At 38.4% G+C, this 20766-nt stretch overlaps 1 protein-coding gene across 11 annotated transcripts in view; it reads right to left on the bottom strand.

The window, feature by feature from the left end:
* SCN8A (sodium voltage-gated channel alpha subunit 8) overlaps positions 1 to 20766 on the bottom strand; it is a 180927-nt gene that overhangs the window by 51005 nt on the left and 109156 nt on the right. For 5 of the 11 annotated variants that reach the window (XM_069491136.1, XM_069491142.1, XM_069491135.1 and 2 more), the window contains 2 exons: positions 16773 to 17132; positions 3622 to 3754 (listed from right to left, as the gene is read on the bottom strand). In XM_069491136.1, the coding sequence (XP_069347237.1) occupies positions 3622 to 3754; positions 16773 to 17132 (493 nt within the window). Of the gene's footprint in view, positions 1 to 3621; positions 3755 to 13894; positions 13898 to 15937; positions 15949 to 16772; positions 17133 to 20766 lie in introns of all 11 variants that reach the window. The other 6 variants (XM_069491145.1, XM_069491144.1, XM_069491143.1 and 3 more) reach the window with 2 other exon arrangements.

The following is a 20766-nucleotide window of genomic DNA, read 5'->3' as shown; positions in this document are numbered from 1 at the left end:
GTGGGAGTTTGCGTGGGAAAGGAAGTCTGTGAAGAAAATTTGCTTTGGCTTCTTCCTCATAGAACTCCCTCCCTTCCTAAGGTAAATTTAGTTTTCTTCCCCAAAAAAGTAATTGAAAAGGTTCTCTTATTTCCATAAATTCTTATAGTACATATTTGGAAATTTGGTTCCGTTCCTTTTTTTATCCTCTCCCTTCTCCAAATGTCTGCTGCTTGCTGGCACGTGGAGGTTGAAGCCATGACTGTTCACAATTCTGACAGTTGACACAATTGTAATGTTTTACAATGAACTAGGTGTCTAGTTTTGCCAGACAGCAAAGAGGGGTTTTCCTACCCTATAGGGCACCAAGAAGATTCCCACAGGGATACCAGATATCTCTTATTCAAATTTGCTGAGAAAGGAAGAGCCTTTTCGCTCCCACAAAAAGTAACACAATGTGGAGCAGCAGGAGCTAGATAAGACCATTAGTGAATAAGGGTTATAAAGTGATTTGCAACTCTGCAAATTGTTACTGGCCCTATACGCCTGAAATGGCTAAGTATTTGGTCTGTGGGAATGGGTTAACATATCGGGGTGAGATGTCCAAAGGTTTGTGGGGTCTCCCTTTGCTTCTGGACATTTTCACAGAGGCTGCTATAGGTCTTAACCTCAGGGGTACCAGAAATTGTTTTTAGAGAGGACCTCATAATTCCACCAAAACAATGGCTTTGGTAGGCCGTGAGGTTTCTGAAGGCAGAGGCGTCTCTCAATTCAATTCAACAACTTTTAAGCACCTACTATATGCTGTGCAGAGGGGACACACTGATGAAGAAGACCCTCCACCTTACCAAGCTGATAGCTGCAGAGGAAAGGCAGATGCCAGACAAGCAATTGTACTGACACTCGCTGCTTGTCGGTTGAGTAAAAGAATAAATAGGCTGGGGAGTGGTGGCTCACGCCTGTGATCCCAGCTACTGGGCAGGCTGAGGCAGGAGGAGCACTTGAGCCCAAGAGGTTGAGGTTACAGTGAGTTACGATCAGGCCACTGCACTCCGGCCTGGGTGACAGGGTGAGACCCTGTCTAAAAAATAATAATAATAATAAAAAGAATAAATAAATAGTGGCAGCAACAGCTGTGGCCAAGGAGTTTTTGAAACTATTTTACCGGAGAATCAATAATGCCAAGTACCATCACTGCTTCCTCATTCTTACGTCACCAACTATCTCCCCTTCTCCCACAGCGCTGCTGCTTTGAGAGGTGAGACTACAGTTCTTTCTGCCTGCACCCTATGCCCAGTCCTCTGAATGTCCCCAAAGCTTATGGCTCTGCTCGTGGTGAACTCTGCTGAACTCACTGGATCCTGGTGAGCATGTTTGCAACAAGATGGGGTGAGACAGTGCAGGCAATTCTGTCTCATTGTGGGCAGAATTCTGGAATTCACTGTGGTTTCTTTAAATTAAAATAATGTCAGAGTTTCCTAACTGAAAGTAGGAACAATTACTCATCCATGCTGGCTTTTATCGTTGTAGCAAACGTTAAATACAGAGGAACCAATGGTTAAGTACACATGGATCTTTCATTCCCTCTTATATTATTCAGGTCCAGCCATTCATTGCTCTTCGCTTGTTGCAGTTCTGTCCCATCAGCTTTAACAAAGGAGCCAAATGCAAGGCGAGGGGACAGGAGGAATGTCTGACCAGGAAACGCAGGACAGGTACAGGACATGTGAACATCAGGGCTTAGGAGAGGGGACAAAGATCTGGAATGGTTTCTTTCTACTCATGAACACAACTCCAGCTGTCGCTCTGTTCCCTGAGCTACCCTTAACAGCTCTTTATAAAAACTGTTTGTGTGATGGTCAGTGGAGGGTAGAGAACGAGTATAGCCAGACAAAAAGAGAAAGCAGACGACAGGGAGAAGAGGAAGGAAAGAGAATAAAAAATGCTTCAACTCAGTAAAGGGATGGCAGCTCTAAGGTGCCCAAAAGAACCTTGGAGCACCAACGCTCCCCACCATTCCAAGCACAGCAAAATTCAGTTTGACAAACTTTCTTTGTGCATCTACTTTTGCTGGAACCTGTGCTAAGCCACTGTAGTAATCAATAAACAACTGTTGCACTGCACTGATGGTTCCCCTGTTCTGATGTCTCTGCCAATAATAAAGTGTGTCTGTTGGAGGCTGTTAGTTTTTCTTTCCTAATTGCCATGGATACTCGGAGAAATCCTGTCTTGGTCTCCAATTGAATAATAAAATTAGCCAAAGTTCTTAAGCTAGCATTTCTTCGCTTGGAATTCTTATTATAGCTGTAGTTATTTGCCTGCAATCTCAAAATTTAAGCTGCAAAGCTTAAAGATATTCTATCAGACAATGACCTCAATGATAATTAAAGAAAACAGGAATGAATAGAGGTTGTTCAGGCAGCTGAAAGCAGTTAGTTCAATATTCTTTCTACTTGATACATTCTCAAGATCAGTCTAGTCACGGTCTAACTCCTTGCACATATGTGGGGGGAAGTAAACACCCTCAGGGAGTTCTTTTCCAGAGATTCTCCCTCCACTGTAACCTCCTCCCCAACACACACACACACACACACACGCACAGGACAGAAGTGGGTGTAAATGACTCAAAAAATAACTTGTCCCAAGGACACCAGGATAATTTTGAGTTTCCCTATCTCAGGGACTCGGGTTATTGGCAGGTTAAGCCTGAGTGTCTGAACTCTGAAGAACGGCAATCTGAGGCCTCAAGGATAGTCTGGACCTATAATGGGACAACTCAGCTAAATCAACAGGAATCAAAAGAAGAAGACACATGCAGAATCAATCAGAATCTTGTGAGAGAAAACCTGTCACTGAATTTACCTCCAAAGAAAGCAAGAGGAGCCTGGAATGCAGACCACAATCGTAGAGAGAGCCAACACTCGCTAGGGGGACTGTGATCTAATGGGAAATATTCCTCAGCATGACAGGTTGTATCAGAGAACGATCTGATACAGAGACTTCAGGCACTGACAGCAACATTACTGTAGACGTGCTATGATTCAACAGTGGTTGCTCTTTCCCTGTGGCACAGAGTGCCTGAAGTAAGAAGGGTTTCAGCTTACCTAGTCACACATCAAATATATTTAAGGATATGTGGGGGTGTTTGAAGAGAGACAGAATTAGGTGCAATCAAAATGCACAGTACATTCTTCCGTAAGGGAAAACCAAAAGGGCTATAAGTAGTTAAAAAGGAAAAGAGGAAGATACGTTTTGGGGTAGAGGCCATGAGGGGGATTCCACATTTTATGTCTCTGCAGTTCGTCAACCTACGTTCCTTTATTTCTTACGACACCTCGCTGGCTGCCCAGGATGATGATTACAGAGGCTTGTGGAGATCCTCTAGCTCACACATGTAGCTCCTCCACACTTCGTACCTATCTGTGTACAATGCTGGCAGCAGATACAAAGTCCTTATTTGATTCTCTGCATGTAGACTTGGGAAGAGAATTTGTGATCCTGGTTTCTAAAACCAGTAGGCTCTATCCCTAAAGCTTAGAGGCAGTTTTTGCAAAACTCAGACCAAGGGACAGGGATTATATTTACCATGCACACTACATATTTATATCTCAACAGCTTGGAGTGACATCATAGGGCACATACCTTCTACTAGTGTATTTGTAACAACACTCATTATACTGTTGATTCTGTCCTTCCGCCCATAGGAGGCCAGTTGGTCCATGGAAACTAAAAGGGATCCAGGGCCTTTCTTCTTAATTTCCACCTCAGTTGTAGCCTAAAAAAAAATAGCAAATAGGGTGAGTAAAGTCTTAAAAACACAAAGTTGGGCCTTACTGGGTAGAAAGTCCAGAGTGTGGTCTTCATTATATTTTTGTACTTTGATCCTATAGTCCTATTCACTTCAAGATGTAGAATGAAACAGACTGGCCGTGAATTATCCTTAGTTCTGCAGGTGATAAGATGAAGTCATTTAAGTTTGTACAAATCTACAACAACCCCAAGAATCTGGCTGAGACTCAAACACCACACCTGGTTAATTCCAAGCATAGAGTAGAAAGAACAGATTCCCTAGGGGTACTACCATGAGAAGTAGATCCTGAGTTTTCTTGTCCTAATCTCATATCCACAGCTTGTGGTTAGAATTGGTCCAGAGGATAAAATATGTCAAATTCACCTTCTATTTGAAATTTTATTAAGGCCAAGTCCCTGATCACACCGAGTATTATAGATGCTGTTTCTTCCCTGCATACAAGCACTATTACTCTAATCAACTGCCCCTTCCAAATGCCAAACCTGGGCCTGAACGGTAGTAAATTGAAGTTCTACTCCAAATCTCCCCCAAGCCACTATAAGGAAGTATGGTAAGATTTTGCTATCTTAATTAAACATACTGCATCATAGTATGTCTATCTTGCCCCTTTTCAATTTTATTTCATGAGTTAATTTGCAAAGATCAAATTTCCAACCAAATAAAAATGGCAGAAAACATAATCATATTTTTACAAAAAATATTGTTACATGCCCTACCCTGGGCAATACTGGTATGGTAGATTACAGCGAAAGGTTTCTTAACACATTGACTGCCATGCTAGAAAAAAAATTTTTTTCCTTGGGGCCATGGTACTTTATTAGGAAAATAGAATAAAAATTTCAAAAACAAAACGATCCTTTCTAATTTAGTGAAAAATTTGTTGTTAGTGTTTTCTGTGTGAGTTATATGCAACTTGAAAAATAGTTCTCGCGGCTCCCAAGGTGAAGAGACATATGAGTTACATATGCTTCACGAGGCCCTGGGCTCAAAACTAGTGTGAGTTAAACACAACTCACATGGCAGTTAATGTCCTCTGCTTATGATCTTTGTGAATATTCTACACCAGATCGGGCTTAATGGGGTGACTTAAAACCTAGCTCTCTAGTAACCATATTGTCCACTATGCCGTGTCATCCACGTAAACTTGACTGCTCTCCCACAGTGAGGTAAGAAAGATGGCAGAGACAGTCACCAACCACCCTGAGAGGACAGGGAGGAGCCACATTTGTATGTGGCTAGAGAAGTATATGTCTGATCAGCACCAGAATGATCCTCGCTATTTTGAAAAGGAAATAATTACCTCCAGAGAATCACATCAAAAAGCCTTCCTATCTCTACTCGTGTTTAGATTCTAGGGACTGAACAGAAGAAAGTTCTTAGCAGATTATCAGATTTATTTTATCAAAATGTTTTATCAGACTGTTTCACTGATTCAGACATTTAGTTCACCTTAAGGTCTTGATTGTTTTGCTTTGTTTGTTTGGCAGAGATACAGAAGAAGTGGAAAGGAAAAATAACTGACTTTCTTGGGAATTCCTGGATGCATTATTGTACAAATATCTGTATATGTAAGGATGACCTGTTAATCATTATTTCAGATAAGATATAGTTTTTTGAGGAGCCATTTTTTGTTACAATTCCCAGCCTAACATTCTGTTTAATAAATCAGATTAAACTACTACATTTAAAAAATGACAATCATCTAAAAACACAGAAAGGCCCCATACAATAGACATTTATTTCTGTCATTGTATTGATCCTAGATTGTTACTGAGCTGCCTTTCTATAAATTTAGAGTACACGGTTGATAATTTTCATAATGCTGACCCCAAGGTGCTATAAGATCTGATAGACCAGCTGCCTCATCAAGAAATATGAAATTGCATTTTAGATGGCTTTGGTACTAGGTGTACCTTACTGTTTTCTGAGTTTGCTAGATATAACAAGATATAAATTCTTCAGACTTTAATAACATCAGCCTTAAGAAACAAAGTTAATGAAAACAAAGTTAATGAAAATAGAGTCTAAAAGACCTAGTCAAATCATTAGATTGTCATTTGTTAATCCCTATTTTAAAGTTAAAATAATTTTTAGCCTGGGTTTAAAAAAATCCACATATATTAAAGAAAAATTCACCCCCAAACTTAATATTAAGATAGAACAATTATTATTTATATCTTTCTATATAAAATGAAAGTAAACTATGGCAGGGATATGTAGGGGCAACTTCTATAACAGTAAAATTTATTCTATAACTTCTTTATTATAGAATACATCTTAATTTTCAAAGAAGAAATAAATAAGACATCAAGAAATAAAAATTTCAATTAGCTGGACAACTAAAAATATATAGAAAAAATTAGCTGGACATGGTGGTGCATGCCTGTAGTTCCAGCAACTCGGGAGGCTGAGGCAGAAGGATTGCTTGAGCCCAGGAGTTTAAGGTTGCTGTGAGCTAGGCTGATGCCACGGCATTCTAGCCTGGGCAACAGAGTGAGAACCTGTCTCAAAAAAAATAAATAAATAAATAAATAAAAAATAAAAATTTCAAAGCCCACACTTAGGGAATTCTAGAGGGTAAAAAGAGTAATCTCTCTTTTTTTATGCAGGCAAGAGCATTTAGCATAGATCCAAATAACTGGTTCTATCAAAATGTCTTGTGGTAACGATAAGATACTCAGAAAAATCCCCACATATTTGTAAATTAAACAACAGACTTCTAAAAATCCATGGGTCAAAGAGAAAATCACAAGGGAAATTAGAAAATATTTTCAGTGAATGATAATGAAAACTCAATATATCAAGATTTATGGGATTAAGGTAAACCTATGGTTAGAGGAAATTTTATAGCTTTAAATGCTTATATTAGAAAATAAAAAATATATAAAAATCAGTGCTCTAAGTTCCCACCTTAAGAAACCAGAAAAAGATCAAATTAAACTCTAGGGCCGGGCGCGGTGGCTCACGCCTGTAATCCTAGCACTCTGGGAGGCCGAGGCGGGTGGATTGCTCAAGGTCAGGAGTTCGAGACCAGCCTGAGCGAGACCCCGTCTCTACTAAAAATAGAAAGACATTATATGGACAACTAAAAATCTATATAGAAAAAATTAGCCGGGCATAGTGGCGCATGCCTGTAGTCCCAGCTACTTGGGAGGCTGAGGCAGTAGGATCGCTTAAGCCCAGGAGTCTGAGGTTGCTGTGAGCTAAGCTGACGCCACGGCACTCACTCTAGCCTGGGCAACAAAGTGAGACTCTGTCTCAACAAAAAAAAAAAAAAAACAAAAAAAAACAAAAAAAAAAACAAATTAAACTCTAGGTAAGTAGACGAAAGAAAATAAAAATAAAAGTGGAAATTAATGAAATAGTAAATAGACAAACAATAGAGACAATCAACAACATCAAATGTTGGTTCTTTAGAAAGATTAGTGAAATTATAATTCCTCTAGCAAGACTGATCAAGAAACAGAAAACACAAATTATCATTTTCAGGAATGAAAAAGGGGACATCACTATAAATTCTATAGACATTAATAAGATAATAAGGATATACTGGGAATGGCTGTCTGTCATTTCATCTTAGATGAAATGGACAAACTTATCAAAGTACAACTTATAAAAACTGACAGAATAAAAAATACAAAATCTTAATAGCTCATATTAATTAAAGAAATTGTAATGAAAAAAATCTGACCATAAAGAAAACTTCAGGCCTAGATAGTTTCACAAATGAATTGTATCAAATATTTAAGGAAGAAATAACACCAATATTACACAAATTCTTTCAGAAAACAGAGGATAAGGGAATATTTCTTAACTTGCTTTATAAAAACTAACATAACCCTGACACCAAACTTGACAAAAACATTAACAAGAAAGAAAATTAGATACCAGTATCTCTAACGTGCAAAATCCTTAACAAAATATAAGCAAATAGGATCTAGCAATATATACAAAGGATAATATATTATGACCAAGAACAGAGTTTAACCCAGGAAAGCAAGGTTAGTTAACATTAGGGATAAAGTCAAGGTCATCTATCCCATTAACAGAATAAAAAAGAAAAAGCATATGATCATCTCATAGATGCAGAAAAACATTTAACAAAATTCAACACCACTGCATAGTAAAATCTCTCAGCAAACCACAAATGGAACATAGCAGTTTCAATCTGATAAAAGACATCTATGAAAACCTACAGCCAACATCATAATTCTTGATGAAATATTAAATTCTTTTCCACTAATATTGGAAACAAGGAAGAATATCTGCTTTCATCACTTCTATTCAATTTTATATCTTAAAGTCCTAGGTAGTGCAATAAAGAAAATAAATAAATAAATAAATAAAAGGCGTAAGGACTGCAGTTGCTGTTATTCACAGAGAATATTGTATATGTAGAAAGCCCTATGGAATTTTCCAAAAAAACCTCCAAACCTAATAGAACCAATATGTTCATTTATCAAGGTCATAGGATGCAAGGTCAATATAAAAAAATCAACTGTGTTTCTATATTCTGGCATCAAATACTTGAAAAATAAAAAGTTAAAAATTATACCTTTTACTATAGCATCAAAAAAATATCAAATACCTAGGAATAAATCTAATGAAAGATATGCAAGCCCCACCCCCCGCCAAACTATACAAGTTTGTTGAGAGAAGCTTAAAAAGACCTAAATAAATGAAGAATTATACCATAGTCATAGACTGTAAGATTTATTATAATTAAGATGCTCACCTTCCCCAGACTGATCTGTAGAGTCAATGCAATCCCTACCAAAATTCTAGGCTTTTTGAAAGAAACTGACAAGATGATTCTACAATTTATAAGGACATGCAAAGGCTCTAGAATAACTTTTTTTTTTTTTTTTGAGACAGAGTCTCTGTTGCCCTGGGTTGAGTGCAGTGGCATCACTGTAGCTTACTGCAACTTCAAACTTCTGGGCTCAAGCAATCCCGTTTCAGCCTCCTGAGTAGCTGGACTATAGGCCTGTGCCACAACTAATTTTTCTATTTTTAGTAGAGATGCGGTCTCACTCTTGCTCAGGGTGGTGTCAAACTCCTGAGCTCAAGCAACTGTCCCGCTTTGGCCTCCCAGAGTGCTAGGATTATAGGCGTGAGCCACTGTGCCTGGCCTACAATAATCTTTTAAAAAGATCTAGAATAGCAAAATAATCTCTTGAAACATTATTTAATAATCTTTAAAAATATTATTTTTTGTTCAGAGTGTTTATGCTATTTCATTTCAAGGATATTAAGTTACAATAATCAAGAGAAATGTATATTGGCATGAGCACAGACAAACAGATCAAGGGAAAAGAACGGAGTTCAGAAATAGACCCACACATATACATCAATTGATTTCAGCCAAGGGTCCAAGTCAATTCAACAGAGAAAGAAAAGTCTTTTTAACAAATGGTGCTAAAAGACTGGATATTCATTCAGGTTGACCCCTATCTCATTTGACATGGAAACTTAATTTCAGATTGATGAGACCTAAATGTAAAACTCAGAACCACGAAGCTTATAGACTTAAAGTATCTTCATGCCCTTGCAGGTAGGCAAAGAGTTCTTGAACAGGATGTCAAAAACAGTATCATAGAAGAAAAAAATGGTTACATTGGACTTCAGCAAAATTAAAAATTTAAATATCTGATAAAGGACTTGTATCCAAAACATATAAAAAACAAATCAATAATAAAAAAGATAACTCAGTTAAAAATGAGCAAAAGATTTGAATAAACAATTCACTAAAGAAGACATATAAGCAGCCAATAAGCACAGGAAAAGATGCTCATCATCATTAGTCATCAGGGAAATGCAAATTAAAGGCACAATGAGATAACATTTCATACCCATTAAAATGCTAAAATCAAAGACTAACAACACCAAATGCTGGGTAGGATGTCAAGCAACAGAACCCTAAGGCATTGTTGGTGGGATAAAAAAACAAAAACAAAAAACTGTGTAACTATTCTGGAGAACTGTTTGGTAATTTCTTATAAAGTTAAACACATTTACCACATGACCCAGGAATTTCACTGTAATGTATTTACCCAACATAAATGAAAACATTTACCTACAAAAGAGGTGTATAGTAATGCCGATAGTAAGCATATTCACACTAGCTGCAAATTGGAAGCAACCTGAATACCCATCAACTGGAGAGAATGGATAAACAAATTGGGGTATATTTACACAACGAAATACTACTCAACAATAACAAGAAATGAACTACTGATACACAAAATAACATGAATGTATCTCAAAAACAAAAATATCTTGTTGAGTGAAAGAAGCCAAATAAAAAATATATAATGTATAAGTTCACAAATATGAAAGAAAACTAATCTACAGGGATACAAGTCAGAAGTGGTTCCCTGGAGTGGAGGGAACTGACTAGAAAGAGGTAGCAGGGTACTTTTTGGGAGAGTCGTGTGGTAATGAAGAGTTTAGGGGACAATCCTCAACTGGTCAGAGAGCTCCTTCTCCACCCTCTTTACGCACAACTTGGGTGAGGGTTACCCAATGTACTACTGCAATTTGATTATGCAGTGGAATTCTTTGAGGAGGAATATGGAATGCAGAGTGTATAGCTATGTATAAAATGTTACCTTATTGTGGAAATAAACAAAGATGGACCAAATGAGAAGAGGAAAGGCTATTTATCAAGGGAGTCAGCTACCTTCACTGCCACTTGTGGCAGGCCGAGGAGTGGGAAGGCTTCAGGTGTGCCCTACTAGAGGCTGTTGGCATGGGGAAGCGTTGGAGGCTAGCTAGAAGCGGGACATCCCATGTGATTAGTTACCGGTGCATATTTGGCTTTTTCTGGTTGGACCTAAATTGGAAATGGGAACGAAAATTAGGGAAGTAGTCAGTTATTAATCAAGTCCTGGCCATTTTGGGACTACTGTTATGGAAGTTATTATTTAGCTTCCTGGATTATCACTACAGATAGAAATCTAGCTTCCTGGATTGTTTATTACAGGTAAGGGGGTTGGTTTCTTGGGCAGGTTGTGGGTCAAATTTCTATCTTTATTCAACTATTCATTGTCCCTTTGTAGATGCAGTCTCTTCGTAGTCAACAAATCAGACCGATTTATGGAGAGACAGAGAGCAAACATATATTCACTACTCTTAACTACCCAAGGTGACATAAACTAAAACTACCTATGAAGCAGATCACTTAAAAGCGCTAAGAACGAGTAGAGGCTAAGATCAGTGTCCAAAGAGTAATACAGTTTTACTACTAAGGAAATTAAAATTAGGGTACACAGAGTACCAAAATGGGTAGGCAGTCCCTCTTCCCTTGGTGAGGTTTTGAAAGCCAGAATTAAAAGACCAGGTTCTTGGCTATTCTGCTTTTTTCTTTTGCCATTAAAAAAACCGAGATAAAATGCACATAATATAAAATTCATTTTAACCATTTTAAAGTGTAGAATTCAGTGGTTTCAAAGCATATTCACAATGATGCACAACCATCACCACTATCAAATTCCAGAACATTTCCATCACACCAAGGGGAAACACAGTACCTGTTAGTTGTTACTCACAATTCCCCTTTCTGCCTAGCTCCTCACAATCAATAACCTGATTTCTGTCTCTGTGGATTTGCCTCTTGTAGACATTTCCTATAAATGGAATCTTCCTTCTTTCACTGACCGTAATGTTTTCAAGTTCCTCCATGTTGAACCTTGCATTTATCAATATTTCATTCCTTTTTATGGGTGAATAATATTCCATTGTAGCCATGTAAAACATTGTGTTTATTCCTCAGTTGATAGGCATTTGGGTTGTTTCTACTTTTTGTCTATTGTGAATAATGATTTTATGAATATTCATGTACAAGTTTTTGTGTGACCACATGTTTTCAATTCTCTTGGGTATATACCTTGGAGTAGAATTGCTGGGTCATATGTTAACTATATGTATAATTTTCGAGGAACTGCCAAACTATTTTCCAAAGTGGCTGCACTATCTTACTTTCCTAACGGCAATGTTGGCTACTGTTTCTTGTGTCAGAGCACAAACTGAAGGGAAGAAAACCTGGCACAGACTCTCTCCCAGGTAAAGCAGCTACATACTCAGCTTCCAGCCAGAATTCCTCTAGGGCTGGGGTGAGATGTAGCTCTGCTATGGGCTCAGCTGCTCAACTGTCATCACATGGGAGTGGGGGCTTCTTCCTTCAGCCATGCTGAGACCCAAGGCCCAGAGGGGAAAAACCACATGCCCTTTCCTTCCCTTTCCCTATCTTTTCAGGTTTTCTTGTTTTTATTTTTTTGTTTTGTTTTGTTTGTAAATGGTAGTGTATGGTTTTTTGTTTTGTTTCATGTTGGGGAGTGGGGAGGAGAATTAACCGTTCAAAGTCAGGAGCCTCTGCCTGTTTTGAATTCAGCCTGTAATGAGCCTTGAAGTAAAACTGTCAGTAACAGTGAAAGCAACTGAGAACCTTAAGTAAGTTCTTTGAAAGTTAAACTCAGTACGAGTTTGTTCGATTTCTCTTAACCCAAATGCAAAGTTTGTTACGGCATTTAGCCACTGACTTCCAATCTCCTAAATTGTAGCAATCCTCTCAAAGAGATATCCCACAGCACCTGCAGATGGCAGATTCTGCACACATTTCTATAGATTTGCCCAAGGAAGCTCAACTTCTTATTGATTCTAAATTGCTTTCCATAGAAATACATAACTGGAAATTAATCAGTCAGTCACCTGTCTTGGAACTAAAATTTACAGCATTTTGTAAGTGTCCTTGGAACCTAGCCACTAATCAATCCCCTATTCAAGCTTTTCTTCACTTTTTGTAGTGTTTTGCTTTAAAATAATTGTACAATTATTCCTCCTTCTCAAACAAAGGCTCTTCAGAATCTTAGAAGGAGCCAAATCAAGCAATTCAGTACTGTCCATTCCTCAGGGTTAAAAAGGCCAACAAAGTAGAAGCAAAGGAATGGAAATTGGCTTTCTGAACACCAAGAACAGGCCACAGGATATGCTTCACATTTTATGTATGTTGTCATGTTTAATCTTTACAATAGCTCCATAACAGAGATCATTTTATCTTTTTTACAGAGAAGAAAATGGGGTTAGAGAGGCTAATTTCATAGGATCACATGAGTAAATAAAGAACTTGGGCTTTTGAGTTAGTATAGTATAATGGCTAATGGTTGAAGTGAGATTGCTTGGATTCAAATCCTAACTCTACTGTTTACTGCGCAATATTGGACAAGTTACTTTATTCCTCTAAGCCTTGGATTCCTCCTGAGTAAAATGCAGAGAATAGCAGTATCTATCTCATAAGGTGAGGGCTATGAGCGTTAAGTGAGATAATGCCTGTATAATTGCAAGCTACCTCAACATGATTTCTGAATTACATGTGATTTCTTCATTGCCAGGGCACCTGTTTTATCAGTGAAGAGCAATGATTCTCACCTGCTTTCCCAGCTCAGAGATGGAGACACCGGGAAAAGTCCTTTTATTCTCTGCTTCAGCAAAAAGCAAAAGTGAAAATTCCCAAGCTATCAAAAAATCATTACCACTCAATTACAACTGAATAACTAATGAAGATGTGAAATAGTTTTTGATGAGACTCTAAGGTGGTGATGTCTGGATGCCTTTTTTTCTTATGGCCTAGTATATTTCTTAATTTGAGCCTGATGAAAAAAATACAGATATGGTATTGTCTACACATGAATATTGTGCAAGACCAGCTTATAGACCATTAGTGGCTCCTATACCAGTCTATGAATAACGAGTATACATAACTGAAAGCATTCTAATAGTTCAGGTTAATCTTTGGCTGTGGACGCATCCAAAATGTTTGACAGTGAGAATCACTATATCCTGGCCCAAAGAGTTATTAATTTTCAACTGGCCTGGGCTGCCAGATGAGCAATTAATGCCCCTTAAATTTTATAATATTAAATTAATATATAAGTATTAATATATTGTGTCCAGTTAAGATAAATGATTGTTTTCCCAACTTTTTGAAGGAACTAATATTTAAGCTGTCAGGAAATTCTTTTTAGCATCAAGGAGACCTTGGTTTAAGTTCCACTTTCCTAAGTCACTAAATATTTCCTTGAGACTCATCTGTTGACAAGATAAAACCCCCTACTGAATAGGGTGGTTATAAGAATTAAATGAGATCATGTATATGAAGTACTTGGCAAAGTATAAGGACTCAATATTTGGTAGCTATAATTATTGTGCCCATTATAGAAAACTGGAAAGGGCAGAAAAGTGTAAGGAAGAAAAAAAGTCACCAATAATTTCTCCTTAAAGGCAACTACTAACTTTTAGCCAGCTCTCTTTTTTCTCCATGTATCACAGTAAGTATATGCATCCTGTTTTACTTGTTTTGCTCTTTTTGGCCTATTAATGTAACTTAGGCATTTACCTATACTATTAATATTTATAAGACATAACAGCTTCTTTATGGCTTCTAATAAAATAAGATAAAATAAATAGCTTTTTTTGGTTATGAGGAAGCCCTTGGGAATGATACAGTCTTGTCTACCTCATCTTCCTGCCACTTTGGGATCTGACCTCTTGGCTTTGGGAATCCTTAAGTCTGTTACCACCATTACTTGGGGCCACAGGAGAGAATCCCCTCAGTGCTTACAGGGCACTGGGTATGCAGGCCCCCCAAAATCTCAAGGTGGAGCTCCGCAGACCCACAGTGGAAGGTGGTACAGAAAGCCTTACACTCCACAGCCATATGCTCAACTGACTCTGAAATTTTTCTCCCACACAGTACAACAGAAGCTGCTAAAAAAGCAAAAACAAAACCCCCAAACCCAATCATCTGCCTTAAGCTGAAGTTCAAGCTCCTTCTTTCTGGACACCAACCTTCTCTAATACCTTCTCTTCAGAGAAAAAGCAAACTGTATTATTTGGCTTAAGTATTTTTTTAAAACTGCTGGGATGTCAAAATTTGATTTGGTTCCAAACATTTGAATTGCCCCACCTGTAGTGACCATGCTGATCTGACCCATCCTCATTCTCCACTGACATTATCTCTTATTTTTTCAGAAAATATAATTATCTCACTGGGGAGCCCCAAATTTACCCCTAGACACACAGTTAGTGAAAAATCAAATAAAAATCACATGTGAAGATAATTATCTACAACATTCATTTTGGCCAACTCTCTGGTCTTGGGGAAACTTTGGAGCCACTGTTTATTATTTGTTTGAGACACAGTCTCCCTCTGTTGCCCTGGCTAGAATGCAGTGACACAATCTAGCTCACTGCACCTCCAACTCCTGGGCTCAAGCAATCCTCCTGCCTTGGCCTCCTAGAGTGCTAGGATTACAGGTGTGAGCCACTGCGCCTAGCCTGTTTGTTATTATTATTATTGTTGTTGTTCCTATAGCTGTTGATCTTAAATAAACAGGACTCCAGAAGAGCAATGGCCAAGTGACTACACAGAGAAGACATTAAAATTAACTGGGAAACAGAAGATTAGGGTTTCTGAAGGGTCTACTATTCTGGCTCTACCACAGATGAGCTAGCTGTATCACCTAAAGGAACACAAATTCTTTGAGCCTGCTCCCCATCTCAAAAACAGGAATAGTAACTTTCACTTTGTCAGCCTTACATAATTTTACTCAGAAGAAATTAAATAATTCAAGTAAAAGTAATTTGTAGCTTAGAAAAAGCAATACAAACATACGGAGGAAAATATTTTGCTTTTAAATAAAAGGGTAGGGAGAAATGAGATAATCTCAAACACAAACAAACTGCCTTTTGAAAATTTTATATGTACAGTCAATAACTGCCCTAAAATGCTAAAAACAGATCATTCTGAAAAATTTCACCATGATTGTCCAGTTTTCCTCCACACATGCATCATGCTAATTAAAGGTTTGGCTATCTTCATGCTGTGTTAGAGGAAACTGAAGTGTTAGAACAAAATAGACTGACATGCTATCTCAAGGAGCTTGTATCAGCTAAGGAGGGATTCAGGAAAGTTAAGGAATTAGAGGTAGGAAGGATTAGGATCACTGAGGTTATAAGAATTTAAAACTTAAAAAAAAAGATATAAACAGCTTAGAATTTAAAGAAATGCTAAGAGATGGCTTTTCCCAAAGAGGGGCACCATTATTCAAACCCCTAGACAAGTGATTTCATGAAGCTATTATACGCAACTCCTCCAGAACCTGACATCTGATTACATTTAAAATTCATCTTTGCTTCCCTTTTCCTTCCTCCCCCATACACCATGTGTTCTTGCCCCAACCTCCCACTTTTTCCTCCTTTGATTTATTTCCATTTCAATCCCCTTTAAAAGCCTGGGTCCAGTAACCTCTCGTTGCCTGGCTCTCCTGGTACATAACCACCCACCCTGACATGTATGAACATTGCTCTTTGGAAAAATCATACTTTGTTTTTGCAGAGGAGACTTAGAAAATTATTCAAAACTATTATTACTTTTTTAAAATAGAAAGAATAAAATCTTTAAATTCCAAGCTGTTTCCCTAGGAGGAGAGAGGAAGTGGGGGAAGAGAAGCAATGGTAGTTTCAAACCCGCTCAGACTTGGTCATTGGTGGTGGCACGGTGGCATTCTCATTCCATCCGGGCAGGCTCCGCTGGCCAGGGGCATTCAGTCAAAGCAGGTGGGGAGGGAAACATGGGCAGACTTGCAAAGATGGAGAGAAAGAAAAAGGTAAAATAAAGGAAGGAGTTTAACGAGGGGAGAAGGAGAGGCAGAAACAAGGAAGGAAGATGGGGGAAATGGAATAAAGGAAAGGAGAAAACAGGGTGAGTAATAGGGGACGGCTGAAGAGAGAAACAGAAACAAACCAGGAGGGAGAAAGCAGAAATGGCTGGGGTGTTCACAAGAGAAGGGGCCAGAGAGACCCAGTAGGACGGGCAGAGCAGGGGAGAAGAGGGGAAGGGAGCGGGAGAGACTGCCATGCCTAGCCTCTATCTATTTGTGTACTTCCTTACACTGTCCTCGGTAGCTGCCTTATCTATTTTCACCTCTGGCAGGAGCCGCCCGCCGATGTGGGAGCCGGGGCCGATGAGGGACACCACGCCGTTGCAGTCCACCGTGCTGTTGCGCTTCACGCTGCGCCGCAGGCTGGGGAAGATGCGCGAGGAGCGGCTGCCCTGGCTGTAGCCGCTGTAGCCGCTGTAGCTGCTGCGGCGCTCGCGGGCCCGGATGGGGATGAAGAGGGAGTCCCGGCGGCCCTCGCTCTCCTCCACCGTGCTGTGCTCGTCGTCTGCGAACTCGTTCTCCGAGCCCGGGTCTCGGAACCGCCCAGGACCGCGGAAACTGAAGATGCTGCTTTTGCTGTTGTGGCGGGAGAGGAAGGGCGAGCCTGGGATGCTGAGCAGGGACTGCAGGGGCAGGGGGAAGAGACAGAGAGAGAAGAGAGCGGCATGAGACCAGCGTGGACCCTACAGGCTGAGCAAAAGTTAGGCTAGGCTTCCCCGACATGGCCCCACCCTTGCAGCCCAGGTACCAGAACACATGTTTCTAGAAAGCACGCCTGGCTGTTGACTACTACCGTTCATCACGCACTATTACACATTTACCCTTCCCCGTACACTTGAGATATACCTGTGTTTGGCTAGTTAAGGATTCAAAAATTCCACTCACTGTTCACTCATGCATCCATAGATGCTTTTATCTCATGTTCTGTGTAACATCCGCAGGGAAGCACGTCACTGTGTGTGCATCTTATTATGGGCTCACAGGGAGTGTGCCTTTAACTTACTGAAGTCTCTGTGCCACACTTGGCAAAAAGAGAGAATTTTAAAAGTGCCCATATCATTTGCCATTCTCTCCATGAGTATATTTCTTGGAGATCGAATATTATTCCAACAGTGCTCTTCAAGCTTTTAGTTCAGTTGAAAATTATGTATGGCCTCTTCCACCTCATTTTAAAGTCAACATAAACTTTTTTTCACCAAAAGTTTAAATAGTTGTAAACTCTATAATTCCCAGTTTAAACACCTGTAAATTATATAATTCCCAGCACTGACATTTTTAAATAAACCTTTTCTTTGCCACTTAGAAATTTTTCCTGATTTCTTTTTCTCTTTCAACTCATACTTCCATTACATGTTCCCTAGAGCAATTTATGTAAATGTATACTTTTTATGTTTTAATGTAGTTTATTGATCACCCTTGAACGCTTCTCTGGAATAAAAAATTATAAACTGTATTTAATATTTAAAAAATTTCCTATGACCATCATTCTCTAAGAAATTTTAAAAATTCTCCCAGATTGAGTTTCTATTATAATTCCTAGGAATACAGTTGACCAAGCTACATAAATTTATTACACATTTTATAAGCAATAAGCTTAAAAATGACAATTTTATTAAAATGCATTTTAATGAGATAGATTTTATCAGTTAGTGCTTAAATATTTGTTGACAGTATTACTTATTATTAGAATGAGACATGACTCCAAATCAATCCCTTCCTTTCTACTGATAGATTTTAAGTGCTGAGAAACCTTATTCGTATAAATGTTATCTTGGAATGGAAAAACTGTGTTATACAAATGTCAGTCAATTCTTTGAACTCTCTCCAAATTATATGCCAAAAATCACATAGTAAGCTATAAGCAAAATTTATTTTAATGATCTATTGGCTGACAAATTAGGTCTTTCAATTTTGTTAAAAGCAAAGAACTGAAAATGCAACTTGCCAAGGGATTTGTCACCTAATTATTAGAAGGATGCCCTTTCTTGATTTCTGAGGATACCAAAAAGGCTTTATTATTTATTAATATTTATATGGGTTATTCTTACATGAGTTACTTTTACCTAAAGGAACCTGTTCAACACAACAGAAGGTTGGAATAATCAAAATATTGTTAACTTCTTTACATCATTGCCAACACTTATTTTTTAATATGATTTTATCTCATCACATGCTTTAAATACATTTTTGACAAAACCTTAAAGCAACAGATTTAGCTCATTTATGAGAATGTCCACCACATGATCTAATTAGCAAAGTCAGTCCTCAATGTCAAAGCAATTGACCAAATCAGACTTATTTTCATTTTAAAAAAGTATGACCTCATTTTTCATTTTTAATAAATGTATTAATCTGTACTCCAGGGACAACCATCCCACTCCTGAACTTACAAACATCTCGACAACCCAATTATAACTCTGTTTCACTCTTAACAGAAATAAAAAAGAAATAAGTTCAGAAAGCCTTACAATGGATTTAAGGTTCCTGGATTAAAGAAAACTTTGTAGACACTAACATTTTCAATTGTCCTTTTGTTTGGCATCCCAAAGATTTTTATACCTTAAGGCAATGCACCACTTAAGATTTGGGATGACAGAGGTATGCCTTCCTTTTGTCAAGTGGGAGGAGGGTGACTGAAAAGGCAAGTAGGAAAGAAGTGGTGCAACTTTGGATCACAGAGCTGATCTCATGCACAGGTGTATGTAGGTTAAAGATCTGGAACTGGATTCCTTAAAACTGTGCTGGGAAAGTCTTCAAGTACGCCAAGGGAATACAACCCCAGTTTGAAGACCACTGCTCTAAGAGAAAGAAACTGACAAATGACTAACCTTAAACAATCTTCCTTGCTACCCTGTGATATTTAGTTTGCCTCGTTGTGACTTTGAACTTTCAAAATAATTTTTAACTATGTGAAATTTTTGCCTTAGAGTTCAGGTGTTAAACCTCTAATAAAATGATTGCACTTGTTCTTCATGGGCTGGGACCATGCCATGCCAATACAATGCATACGTTATATGCACTAAAGAAACCTTTTCTGGTAATGCTTTTTTTTTTTTTTTTTTAAAGGGATAGTGTCTTGCTCTAAGGAGTGCAGTGAGTGGTGTGATCATAGCTCACTGCAGCCTCAAACTCCTAGGCTCAAGTCATCCTCTTGCTTCAGCCTCCCAAATAGCTGGGACTACAAATGTGTGTCATTGCACCTGGCTAATTTAAAAAAATTTTTTTTTTGTAGAGATAGGGTCTCACTATGTTGTTCAGACTGGTCTTGAATTCCTGGCCTCAAGTGATCTTCCTGCCTTGGCCTCCCAAAGTGCTGGGATTACAGGCATGAGCAGCCCACCGTGCCTGGCTTGGTAATACTTTTGATCATAATTCCAGAAAGGCTATGGGTCTCCTCTTTAATCTTTCTGCCTTATATTTTTGTTGATCAGAATTCCATTTCTGGTTCTATACTCCAGTTCCTGTCTCTTCCTTTAATGTACACAGGCCCTGTCCTGAGAATGGCACATTTTCTTTAGATAATTCTAGTTCCATCATATTCCATTCTCTCACCTGTGTCTTTTACTTGTGTATTCTTTTCCTGTCTTGGCTTCAAGCAATTTATAAACTTCTGAGACAATAAATAAATTTGATCACTGGGGACCACATCAAGAAGATCACCAATCACAGATCATTTTATATAACTGTCTTTAAGGACATGCCATATGGTATATATAGGCCTCTAGAAAAGAGGATGCAACATCTCTGATCATGCTGACTTACTCTGTTCTACCCCATCCTTGTATCATAGAGAAGAAGCTGCATTAGACTCCAGAATGTTGACTGGGCTTTGTATATGAGCAGATGTTGTCACTGAAAGTTACAAGGGCACATACGTGCCCAGCTCTTATGCTTTCTTCTTCCATGTTGTTTGATTGGTAAACTTACTATTCCTCTTCTTACATGTTTGGGCACCCCCATTAAATCATCGATTCATTCCCCTGAACCAGTTCTAAACCAAGTGTGATTCATGAACCAATGCTAATACATAAGTTGTTATTGGTTTACAACGAGATAAGTACAGAAACCGAGAGAAGCATTTAGAAACTTGTATAGCAATCAGACATTAGTTATAGTCATAACATGTAAGAATATGATAATTTTTATAGAAATTCATTGTTACTATATTTTACAACAGTATTAGTTCATGAAGAATTGGAAAAAATAGAAACTAGTCCTTTACCACCAATAGTCTGAGAAATACTGCTCTTAACAACA

This window comes from Eulemur rufifrons, chromosome 16 (genome assembly GCF_041146395.1).
Source record: "Eulemur rufifrons isolate Redbay chromosome 16, OSU_ERuf_1, whole genome shotgun sequence".
Classification (NCBI taxonomy): domain Eukaryota; kingdom Metazoa; phylum Chordata; class Mammalia; order Primates; family Lemuridae; genus Eulemur; species Eulemur rufifrons.
The sequence above is the reverse complement of the archived record's forward strand: the minus strand, read 5'-3'. Positions and strand labels throughout refer to the sequence as shown.